Here is a 13,261-nt window from a genome sequence, read left to right on the forward strand (position 1 = left end):
CATATGGTATGCAATATGTTGCTTTGCTCTTCTTTCACTCGTTCCGATCTTTTATAATATGCTGATTTAAAGTCCCTTAGGCTCGCATTTTTTTTCCCACCAGCTTGCCTAAAAATATTCACAAATGTCTCTTGACTTGACGCCTTCATTTTATCTACCGGCAAACTGCAACATGTGCAGTTTAATGATGGAAACTGAGGAGAGAATTTTCTCATTACATAAGCTTTGAGATGCATTTATGTTCAGACTATAAAAGATTTTAAACTACGACGACCTCCCAATTATCCAATCCAAAGTGTCAGTGTTGTACTGGGTGTTCTTTTCTGCAACACTTTTGCTGATCCTTCTCATTACAATGCTTTTTATTAGACCGTAAACAGTGTTGCCCATTGCACCGCACACTGGAAAGACACTTAAAATGATATTAAGTTCACTGCACACTCCAGCTTTGCGATGGTGCAGTGCAGTCAGAGTGTGCAGCTACAACCTTTATCACGAAACTACGATTAGCACTGTGTTATAAATGCACATAAAGCAATGGCATGTATAGATTTTGATCTTCACACCAGTGCAAAAATAAGGGGCTTTGCAGGATTATGTCAGATTGTGGATCCTACGGTGCAAGTGGATGAGGGGGTGAAATGCAGTGAACTGCGAAATGAACTGCAGCAGTGGCAGCAGGTTAGAGTCAAGACAGATTATAGGTGAGCAGCAAGGCGGCAGGAACGGCAAAAATTGAACCTTATTTTCTGACTACCATACCTTTTCCTTTTAACTCTGCTTTTCAGTCCAACTGTAGCACTTTAGCTGCTAAATGCTCACCACTACATTCACCGTCTAGATGTAAAATGTTTTCCATTTGCTGTCATAGAGATGACTTTCTCAAACATCGGTTATATGAATGAACATTATGTAATAAAACTGTAAAGCTTGGCATGTGGGAGGCCTAGTTAACTTTATCTTTAAACCTCCTCTTGAACATCACTATGATATGCCACCATTGAGAAAGGTGCATTGTCACAAGAGTGAGTCTAAATAAATGAACACAGGCCGCCTGTCGGGCACACCAGCTTTGCTTTATTTGTGTTTGTATAAGAGATGAAGAGGTAATCTAATATGGCTTTCTGCCACTGCCTAACCAGGCTTCATCTATAAAGGTTACACTATTAAAGATGATCTTTTAAACACAAGTAACCTGGAACACGCAGTGGTCGTGATTACTAGTGCCAGAGAATATAATGAAGCATCATGTCCCATTTGGTGATATCAGACTTTCGTATTAATCACTGTGGTAGCCTGTGATATTACTTTTCAGTGACTTCACATCTATGATCTGTCTTTGCCTGCGCAGTCTTTATGACTGTAAAAGGATCACAAGAGAATCCGGCTGACTTGCAAAGTAATTGCTTTACCAAACACCCTAAGTATGTGTGACAAATCCCGCAGGACCCGTGAAGGAAGCTGAAGGACGGAGCGAGCACCTCCTGATGAAAATGAACTTTCTTAAACTTCAGCACAAACAAGCTGAAACTGCACTGTTTGGTTTAAGAGCCTGGGGAAAGGGGGGGCAGAACGTAAGAGGCTCCACGGACGCTAATCTCAGTCAGAGGGAGATATAATTTCATGCCTATTTAGAGAAGAGTCCTGAAGGGCTTTCTCATCAACCGCTCTCCAGTCTCGTGGATAGGTGATGCAGCAGCTCTGCACACAGATTCTATTATCTGCTTGAAAGAGACATCCAATCTCAACTCAATCAGTGGCTCTAATGCAAGCATGATGGACAGGAACACAACATAAATGAATTCTTCCATATGGTCTGCGTCTCACAGTCTGTCTACACAGCTGCAGTTATATATAGTGGGCAACTTTTGAAGGCAATTTGGATGGAATTACTGCTTTCAACACACAGGATCATCTTGTTGCCAGGAAACATTTGAACAGATTTTTGACCCTGCCTATTCACTTCGTTGCCTGTTGCTTGGACTGCTGCCGAGTGTATCACCATCCTGACAATCCCAACCAGAATAATAATGAATAATGACGAAATTAGAATATCATTATGCAGATGCAATTCATACCATCTGCTTGTGTTTATTTTACCTCAATGTGGCTCCTTTTGAAAAGCAGTTGTGAAACAGCGCTACATTGCAAAATCCTTTCAGCTTTACAGTACATGCACGTCCGTAAAGAACATCAAATATCACAGCATCGCATGAATATAAGCCATAAATGCATGCATTCCCTACAGCGCTGCATGGGGAGAATGACCCTGAAGGCATAAAAGACCACAGAGCCTCTGATACCAGCCTGCAGGCATGCAACAGACCCACCATTGTTTGTCATTGTTTTAACCTCTTGATTGAATTTTGAGGGAGCAAAGCAATGTATCCACAGTGCATGCAAAGTGTCAGCAATTTGATGGGACAAATGAACAATGCACTGTGGTTTGTGCGGTACGGCAATTACTTCTCCTCTCTCCCAGTGTGTTTTATATTCATTATGTTCTTCTCTTTCCCATGAAACTTGTGGCATATTCATCAGCAGTGTGACAAATTAGATGTGCAGTGAAATGGAGTATGACTGAGAGCAGTGGAAGATTAGATCCACTCCAATCTTACCCAGCAATCACTATCCCTTCATTTCTGTGGGGAAATACCCAAGGACGGGAAAGAAAATGAGATCAAATTTTTTTACTCAAGAAAGAGCTGGAGTGGCAGGGGAAAGAGATGAAACGGAGCGTTTTCCATTTGTGCCAAAGCGTCTCTCTCAAAGGATTTGTCTTAGAATCGAGTGCAGCTTATAGTTGTGACTGTGCTGATTGCAAAAAACTAAACATTTACTCAGTTGCACAGAAAACGCAGGTAGATGGGTAGATTTGTGCACCCATCTTTGCCTCAGCCAATCAAAGTGACGGGGCCAACTGAGCATCATATCCATGAGTGCAGCTGAAATGCTCTTGAACACTCTTTAATCTTGCTTTCTCTTGAAGGGCCTGGCTATTTTAACAGCTCTCCAGCTGAATGACGAACACTGGAAAACGCAGGCAGATTTAACTGGTATGGCTGAAGCCACCATTAGATATTGTATGACTTTTCTTGATGCTGGAGACTAACAGGATAGCTAACAAGATGAGATTAACATTAACACACTGCTGCTACTACTTCATTCTGAGATGATCTTGGTGTTGTAGACACAATACGTTTACTGCAGTTTTGCATATGAAATGTGAACTGAACATGACATGTGGAGTCAAGAGATTGACAGCAAGAGTCATGTACTCTCGTTTATTGATCGCAGAGTGTGGACAAAAGCATGTCTGAAATGAATACAGAGTGGCAGAGACATCTAGTGGACATAAGCAGGTCTCACAGATTTCTTTCTCCATTCAGGAGCTGACTCCAGCTTTGCTGTGGTTAATTCAAAGGATTGACTGTTTTTCTACCTATAATGGATTTAAAATGATGATAAAAACACAGTCTTTATCACTACCAGCCTACTGGGAATGTGACGGTGAATTTAAGTCAGTGTTAACCGTATAACACCAAGTGTATCGTATTTGAGTTTTTGAGACTTCTGTATTGTCAGTGGGATTTTTTTAACCCCTAACAGTTTGCAGTGAGCAATAAATTGCACAAAAAATGCTGTATGTAGCAAATATGAAACAAATTAAAAACAAATGCACTTTCCTTTGTTTTTCTAAAATTTGTCAGACGATTCAATGAACACTCCAGTTTAGGGAAATTTTCTGGCAGCTATTTCAAGGTTCAGGCTTTACGGGGATAATGTAGAGAGGAAGTTAGTTCGTGAAGCATTTGGATTCCCATTTATCTGATCAAATCTATCAGAAGAGATGGAAGCTGATTCAAATGTTGGAAAGTGAATAACTTATTATTAATAACAGTAAAAGTAACTGAAACCTGAGTTTTCTTAGTTTTCAAAAATTACTTTTTATGTGAATTGTTTTCAATGGTGCATGGATATTGTTGTAATAACTGACAAGATCCTCCACACTAATTCTCAAAGTTTTAATTACTCATTAGCAGGTTTGTTGGATTGCTGTTACATCTGGTATAAACTGTGCGGTGCTACAGTTGCTCAGTTAACTGAAGAGGAAATTCTCAGTTTTCAGTCTATGGCTGTTATCGCCTACGACCAAGTTGCAGAAAAATGTGTCTCCTTTCAAATGATGCATTCCTTAAAGAGGTGTACATCTTTTCATCTGTAGGCATTTGAGTGACAGGAATGCAATAACTGCCTCATGGAGTATAATTCGATCAAGGATTTTCCTTTTAAATCCTTCTTTTGAACATATTTTTAACAAAACTGAACTAAAAATACTTTGGATTTTATAAGCCATATTGTAAGAGGAGCCATAAGCGCGTTCAGAGACACATTGACTTGTTCCAGTAAAACACGCAGAATGCCATCACTAACTGCTGCTTAACAGACAGAGGTGCAAGCAACTGACAACTGCCAAGCTGATGCGGGTGAGGAAAGTGTATCTCAGGATCTTTGTCATGAATGAGGGGTGAGTGGAACAGGAGATTGACAGATGGATTTGAGCTATGTCTCCAGTGATGGTGACGCTGATGTGATGTAGAGAGAGATGAGTGTGAGAGTGAAGCTCTCGATTTACTGGTCGATCTACATTTTCAGACTCACCTATGGCCATGGATGGGTGGACACACACACACACACACACACACACACACACACGCACGCACACACGCACGCACGCACACACACACACACACACACATATATTGCCTTCTTCCTGGTTTGAAGGTCTTCCAAGTTCTCTATAATATTGATATCTGGTTGAAGAAGAGGGTTAAAAGGAGCCACTGAAGGTATAACTACAGTAGTATATTTTGGTCTTGGTGTCCTCCTCCATGTTGGGCTTCTGATGTACACCCACAGTGTTCTGTATATCCCTAAAAGAAGCACCTTCAGTAGGGGGTGTCACGGACTTAACCCTCATAATGTCCCCCCGATTTCCATATACCTGTGGTCCTCAGGGGACAAAAATGTCCTCACTTCATTTGAGTTTTTTTTAAAGTATAAAATATAAATTGTCAATCAATTCAGTGTTAGACCTTAGTTTTACTTCAGACTAACACATTACCACAAATTTACCCTTCATTTTACAATTTAGGGGCACCGGACCTTGTTTCTCTGTTTTTCAAGGTTTTATTCATCTTTATTCCAACTCATTACATGACATTTTTCTATATTTTGGCATGGTAGGTACACTAGGGCATGGGTCTTAGTGAAGGCAAACTTTCATGAGAACAAAGGGGTGTCCATATTTGACACAGTTGCAGTTGCAGGCCAAGGGCACATGAAGTAAACAAGTTGTTACAGGTGATTGTTTTCTTTTGGAAACCTGCTGGAATGTTAGGGACAACTTGCGTGCCCTGACTGCAGGCCAGACGGTTTGCCATCGTACACTAGCATGTCCATGCACAGCTCGACCTGGCATCTCATACTGCCCATGTTTTTATCTCATAGTTCCCCGGTTTACTTGGGATGTTCTGTTGGAATGGACAGAGTCCTCTGAAGGGGACGTGGTGCTCATACACAGTCACATCAGTACCTGGATCTTACATCAACAGCAGGAAAAACACCCATTGTCCCATACACCTCAATAATTGTGTCATGAATGGTGATCATCTATTGTGTCTTTATCATGAAATGATATCCTTTTTGCGATTCTATGATTAATCTTGTGTCAGTCATGGTAGCATGAAAACTTCCCTACCAGACTCAGGATGTCATAAACTGGCCGTGGCGACTTTACTGGATGCACGGCAATAAGAATCAACATACCCACATATACCTACAGCTGCATTTGATCCATTTTTCTTCCTCTCTTGTTGTCCCTCCTTGTTTGTCATTGCGTTGGCTGTAGAGCAGGTCATCTACTAACTGGATGTTGGTTCAATCTCTGTGTGCTCTAGTCTGGAGTTGTTACCAAGATGTCCTTGGGCAAGTTACTGAACCCCAACTTGGTCTCTGATGCATCCATGGGCATGTGAAAATTAAAACGCATAATACAAACATAATACATTGTGTATAATGCTTTCAGTACTCCAGTAGAAAAGCCACTTAAAGAGCATGGGACCTGGCATATGTGCTTAGACCATGGTAGATTGTCTTTCTCTGTGACGCATGAGAAAGTCATGCATCGTCTGTCACTGGGAAGGATAGAAGACCAGATCAATGTTTCCTCACATTACTGCAAATATTCCTCTGTCTCAGCTGACTCCTCTTTCTTGCTTGATCTTCATCATAATTGAAATGGAAGATGTGTAGTCCTCTGACACATCTTCTATTTCAGTTTCACATTCTGAAAATTCAAGAAACTTCAAAAAGCCCAGTCACTTTCTTTCCAATCTCCTCAGACTACCATGTCCTGGATGCCTGAGAACCTACTTGAACATAGTTCAGATTCTTCATCACTTTCCTTCACTTCATAGCCTTCTTCCACTTCTGCAGGTGGCTGATGTGCTTTTTCAGAGAAAGGTTACCATGTGATCTAAATATTGGCAATATTCTCTTTATCTTCTAACCCTGGATCTTCCTGAACATTGATTATTCCTCCTCATACTAGAGGACAATATATGCATTGTTCTACTGGTCATTCCTTTCCACAACATGGTAAAAAGAAATTAGCTCCAGTGCAATGGAGGCTTGTGAGCATATTATTGTAGGTGTATGTATTATTGTAGAGTCTACAATATAAAGCACCTTGATGCAACTGTTGTTGTGATTTGGCGCTGTATAAATAAAATTGAATTAAATTGAATGTAGAGCACCTGCCTCCTCGTTGTGCTGCCTGTTGTTGTTGTTATGACCATTGCTTGACCCCACACATCAGTGATCCAAGATCAAAGATGTGTGAAAGCAGTATGGTGTGAAAATATGGCCCTTTGCAACACTTTGTACTTTGGGGACGTTTTTGGCCCCGAGGACAACAGGTGTTATAAAATCCAATAAAAACCCCATAAATAAATCAAATTACGTATTAGCATAGTACTGAATAACTTTGATAGCAAAAGATTTCTTTTGCTCTTCTACCGTTGCTCCATTGAAAGTGTGCTGACTGCATTTGTGTATGGTTCTCCAGCTGCACCATGGCACACAAAAAGGCACTTCAGAGGGTCATTAATGTGGCCCAAAAAACATCCTCTTCCCTCCCTGAAGGACCTGTACAGCACTCGCTGTCTTAAGAGGGCACGCAGCATCCTACAAGACTGCACACACCCAGGACACCGGGTGTTGAAGCTGCTGCCGTCTGGCAGGAGATTCAGGCTGCTGAGGTTGCGGACAAACAGACTCAAGGGCAGCTTTTACAGGGCAATAGCCCTAATCAATGCAATCAGCTGACCCGATTGGCTACTTTGGGGGGGGGGGGGCAATAATAACATCCATCCAGCCATCCATTCACTTTGGCTTATCCGTTTCAGGGTCGCGGGGGGTGCTGGAGCCTATCCCAGCTGTCACAGGGCGAGAGACGGGGAACACCCTGGACAGGTCGCCAGTCGCAATAATAACAATAACAATAACAATAATAATAATAATGTACAATAAACATACACTCATTCTTTTATTTATTAAGTCATTCCTTTGTTCATACCTTTCTTGCACTTAAAAAAATCCACTTTAAGTTACTGTGTTGTGTTTTGTTGTGTTTAGTTGTGTTTAGTTGTGTTTAGTTGTGCGCAGTGCAGACGTGGGACAGTTTCCAGTTTCGTTGTACTGTTGTACTAGGTATGAATGTGCAAGGACAATAAAGAGTTATCTTATCTTATCTTTTGTAGTTCATTCCATCTATCCATCTATCCATTGGTCTTTAACCAGTGACTTGAATTCATCTACGAGTTTCGGCTTATTTCAGCTGTTCAACATATAAAATGCAGTAACTGGCAACTAGTGGATGTTTCTTCGTGGTAACCTTGAAATCACAGCACCCCCCCCTCCTCTCCACATTTAAAATCCCAGTTTACGGTGACCGACAGGAGGCAACAGGTGTCTCAGATTTTGTAAATAAGATTGCTCAGTTTCATACAGGAAATCTTTCTGTTGACCACAGTCTCTCTTTTTTTTCAAAATAAAAGCCCTGGAATAATTTTAGGAATTGAACAGAATTATTTAAACTCTTTCTTTTTCTCTGTAGTAGTTCCCAATTACTTAATGGATATCGTATATACCATATTTTCAATATTTTGTTTTTTGTTTTTTTTCCCAAACATTCAGCCTTTAATAGCAAGCAACATTCAGGTCCAGCCTCAAAAAGTTGATTCTGTGCATCTGGCGGTAACTTTTTCAGTAGGAGAGACAGTAAAAACATACAAGAGACAATGTCTGGCTGTAGCAACAATTCCACCACAATTTCTACAGAAATTAGTTAACAGTTAATAAACTACCCAAGATGAACTTTGGTGGAATAAAGATCTTGAGTGGCATCAGTAAACTGCTGTTTATTTCCCCCCTATAGATCACATTCATCCAGTTCAGTTTAAATCCACATTTTTCTTTCCTGGTACCAGTTTGAGTTTGAGTACCACTCCTCAAGAAGACGACTGCATGTCCGAACACTCAATGCATAGCCTAGAAAAGTTTGCTCAAATTTTATCTTTAATCGAAATTCATCTAAATTCTGTTAATCCCAAAAATAGATACCGGATATGATCGGCAATTATAATAAAGTTTCCAAAGCTGACTACTACAAGTATATTATCCAAATCCCCTCTTTGTGAAAGTACAGCAAGTACTCACATCTCCAGTTGCGTATAATCAGAACAGTGAGACAATTTTTTGCACTCAGAGTTGCTGCAAACGTAAATGTTATTTGCATGTCCCAGAAAATTAACCACATATTATCGTTAGTAATGTTGCTCTGGTTGTTGGACTTTTCAAGCACAGAGAAACTGTGGTGGTGGCAGTCAGGCTGTGTGTAGTCATTTCAAGCAACTAGCGCACCCTGGTGCCTCTGATAGCCTTTTTCAATGTCAGCAATTTTCTGAGTGATCCTCAGTGTACGAAAATGATCTTATATCTTGTAACTACTGTATGAGTTTACATAGACTCTGCCTGAAAGACTCCTTCATTCCTGAATGGAAACATCAATGCAAGGCTGGTTTCAGTTTCACTCAGTGTAAGGAGACCCCATCTCTTCTTTCAGCTGCTATCAACCTCCTATTTTGCTGTATGATGAATTAGGGGTATTTATGGTAAACTGTACTGAGCTACCTTCTTATATTACAGTTAGAGGACATGTGGTGGAAGCAATGAGAAAGGCTTTGATTTTAAACACGAGCAGTCACAGAAACCCAGGGAGAGCATTGCTTCAAGCCTCTGGAGAAAACTGCAGCAGTAATTTACTCATCAAACTGGACACCCTGAAATACCCAAGGTGTTAAACAATTGAAAGTTGACATTGAGATTTTGCCCCTCTCTGCTTTTGAAGTTCAGGTTTCTTGGTTTGTCAGCTTGTTTGTCAAAATATCACCTGAAGCTGAGCACACTTTAAAAGTTCTTCTTACCTTTTCTGAAGAAACAAAAACAACACATTTCTTACTGAAAGAACAAATCCAACAAGTATGACATAAAACAAGGCAAGCAGCAAATCTCCGTAGCATGATGATCACTGACACATCTTGTGTGTAAAACAAGATATATCGCTTATTTTGTTTTGTCTTGTTTACTACACCTTTATTACATCTTTTAATGCCCCACTGTACACATGCTGTACAATGATGGAGTAAAAATCTATGAATATTAACTTTTGCACTGCAGGTAGTCAATAAGGTCTGTGAATGAATTAAACTTCCACACAGGACAGAATAATTCACGTTCATTATTCAAACATCTGACATAAGTGAGTCCCTTTAGGATTAAATAAATTAATGATTCGTTGTGGCTTAAGCTGCGATTTTATTGCGTTACATAAAACTATTTGAATTCTTTTCTCTATTGATTAGCTGACTTATTTTACTGGATCTGGAAGATTTTATACCAGACATGCCTAATAAGTAAGTCAGAATGAGTTAACTCCTAATCTGTTAGCTCAAAGCTCAAACATGTTGGCATATTGACTTTTAGAAAGTATACATTCATTTCTGTTGTGCAAATCTGGACCAGAGGAAACTGCGCAGGAGCGCACGTGAGGTGTTCCTTCTGTTGAAGAAAGCCCTTTAAAAACTTAAAAAACTGTCACAGATCAGCGCCCCACTGTGGCTCACTGACTCACGACTTTCCTCTGGACTGTGGGTGTTTTGTTGCCGTTTTATTAATTGTGTTACTTTTCATTTTGCTATATTTTCCTGGTTTCTTTTACTCATGAAAACCATCGAACTAAAAAAAAACTATCAGGTTCTGAACAAATGTTAGTACCACATAAGTCTAAGTAACTAATCTAATAACTTCTCAGGAGCTTTTAGCACTTGTTTAAGAGAAAATATTTTAAGGGTGGTTTTAAAACTGGCGGACACACTTCAAAATGAATTAGCTCTTAACTTGCAAACACAGTCCTCTATTCATCCAGGTAAAGGTCTCATTGAGGATAAAAATACCTTCTGTCAGGGTCCTGACCAGGAAGGCAGAGTTATCTTTGTTTTAACTCGCGGCACACAGCACCCTGATATGGCAAGCCCTGAAGACCATCGAGTTCTCTGTATTTGTGCTTTACAATTGAACATGTTCGTCTGTTAGAACCCCACTTGTTCTATAATATTAAAGGGCCCTCTAAATACTCTCAAAAGCACCCATCCCCGCAAATGCCCCCTAGGCTATATATCTGTGGCAGTGGACAGGCCGTGTCTATCCGTGTTCCTGTGTCTGTGGAAGCACGTCTCAGCCTTCAGTCAAGCATTGCAGGCTGGCGCCGCTGCCTCTCCACTTCCACAACATCAGGTGTAATGTTACTGTTTGTTGTGGCCTGAGAACACTAATAACATGGCTTGAAAACAATGTTGACGGTAAAGCTGGTCAACATCACCCGACATCACTCAACCCCCGAGGACCTGCACGCTGATTAAGCGGCTCAGCTCACAAAGAACGAGGACTGGCGAGACTCTGAATAAGTGCCTCCCATTTTAAAACAGAGTAATTAGGCTGCGATGGTTTCTTTTGATTGGCTATTATAGTTTTCCTATAGCAGCTTAACTTTATCTATCTATCTATCTATCTATCTATCTATCTATCTATCTATCTATATAAACAAAAACAAAAAAGCGATTGCAGGTATTTAAACTGCTACAAATCATTTGCAGGTATATGTTCTGTCAATCATGTCTCAAACAGAGACGTTTTCAAACATTTCTGGAGAGATCCTAACAATAAAGATATTTTAACTGGGCAAAAAAGACCATGTTGATTGTCATATATAACACAGAAACAGAGAGATACTAGCAAAACAGCTCATTTTTTTATTTTATATATAAGCCTTTCGTAAACCACGTTTACTGGAGCCTCATTTCCAGCTTGAACAAAGATATTAGTCATAAAAACCCGCATAGAAACATCGGCAATCACAATATTTTGTGCACAATGAACTAATTAGCGCATACTTTCCGCAACTCCAGGAGTTTTGCGGTAGGCCGTGTGCTTACTGATACATGCGCTCACCAAAAGTCTCATTTCTTAATTAAACTCGGGAATTGCACCTTTGTTTCGCAGGGAGAGAAGGGCGGACATGATGAAAGGTGTCTCTGTAAGGTGAGAAGGAAAGCTGGGGCTTCAGGGTAGTGTGAGCAGGCTGTGGGTGTTGGTCATTTGGTCAAAAAGGGGATGATGTTGACTATCTACCTTGCTCATTAGCTTGGACCATTGAATGATTCAAATCAGGCCCTCACTCACCAGTCAGTTAACACATCTCTCTGGCTTCATCAGCAGCAGCTCGAGCTCATCGAGGATCAAATCTAAGCACTGAAATGGAAGGCATGCATCCCAGTTTGACGACCTCGACACCATTTTCCGTGAAGGATATCTTGAGGATGGAGCACCACCACGACTATGAGCATGATTTTCTAACGGCTGACCAGGTTGTGCCCTTGCATCATCAGCACGTGCACGCTGCGCCCCAGAACAGAGACTTTTATGAATGCCACTCGGAGCCGCGCGCCTCGGAGATACTTGACAAACTCGATACTCACAACCCGGGAGCAGAAGAGGAGATACACGAGCAAGGTGATGTGACACGATGGACAACAAAGTAAGATTCAATTCAGGAGCCGCTGGTTGTGGATTTAGGCAGCTCCACAAAAACACGATACAGGACGCGTTAATGAGACGGGGCCCGAATGAAACAGTTTCATTTTCCCTTTAGATCTTAGTCTGATAACCTAAACAGACCACAAGAATCTCACTGAACCAGTGAGAAATGTTTCCCTAAAGTAATCAGCACCTAAATTAATAAATTTAAAAAAAATTCTGACAATTTTCTGCAAACTGCAGACTTCAAGATCAAAATGTGAGCTAAACAAAAATTTTTAATGTCAATGTTTGCAGTTTTGTAAATTTTGCCTTTAAAATCTCAGAAATAATCAAATTAGTTGTTTGGGTTTTTTTTACTACAATTTTCCACTTCATTTAAGCTTTATTCTTAAAAGTGTTGCACATTCCGAACAATTACAAATGATTTGGAAAATTTTAGGCAGTAAACAGGTCATGGTGTCAGAACGTGACTGTATTTTTGTTTTGTGGTGCAGAGATGAGCGGGTTCGACAGTCCATCTGATTGTGACAAACCCCCCCAGAGGCCCAGCGTGCGCAGGAAGCCCCGGGTCCTCTTCTCCCAGTCTCAAGTGTCCGAACTAGAGAGGCGTTTCAGACAGCAGCGCTACCTGTCCGCCCCGGAGAGAGAGCACCTGGCCCACGTGCTCCAGCTCACTTCCACCCAGGTGAAAATCTGGTTCCAGAACCGCAGGTACAAATGTAAACGTCAGAGGCAGGACAAATCTCTGGAGCTGGCGGGTTATCTGCCTGCACCCAGGAGGGTCGCGGTTCCCGTGCTGGTGCGGGACGGGAAGCTGTGCGGTGCCGGTTCCCATTCAGCGCCTTACAATGTAACACTTGGACATTATAACCCCGCGCTTGGATACGGAAACAGCAGCATGTACGGCTGCAGTTATCACAGCGCGTCACCTTCTGCTGCACAGATGTCCAACAGCAAGCTAAATGATTTAACAGGAAACACCGAGACGCACTTCGGCCACGGGCCGTTTCAGGCCTCTCTACACGGTATAAGAGGCTGGTGA

The 13,261-nt window shown here is 41.1% G+C and overlaps 1 protein-coding gene across 1 annotated transcript; it reads left to right on the plus strand.

Annotated features, from left to right (window-relative positions):
- Nucleotides 1–11,911: 11,911 nt before the first annotated feature.
- nkx2.7 (NK2 transcription factor related 7) lies at nt 11,912–13,261 on the plus strand. Its single transcript, XM_085474149.1, has 2 exons — nt 11,912–12,192; nt 12,714–13,261. Exons 1-2 carry the CDS (start codon nt 11,937–11,939, stop codon nt 13,259–13,261), a joined length of 804 nt encoding a protein of 267 aa, XP_085330275.1. The 5' UTR covers nt 11,912–11,936.

The sequence above is a fragment of the Copadichromis virginalis genome, linkage group LG12 (genome assembly GCF_057382275.1).
Source record: "Copadichromis virginalis isolate Kocher_CV1m ecotype Utaka linkage group LG12, C_Virginalis_male_GT1.1, whole genome shotgun sequence".
Classification (NCBI taxonomy): Eukaryota; Metazoa; Chordata; class Actinopteri; order Cichliformes; family Cichlidae; genus Copadichromis; species Copadichromis virginalis.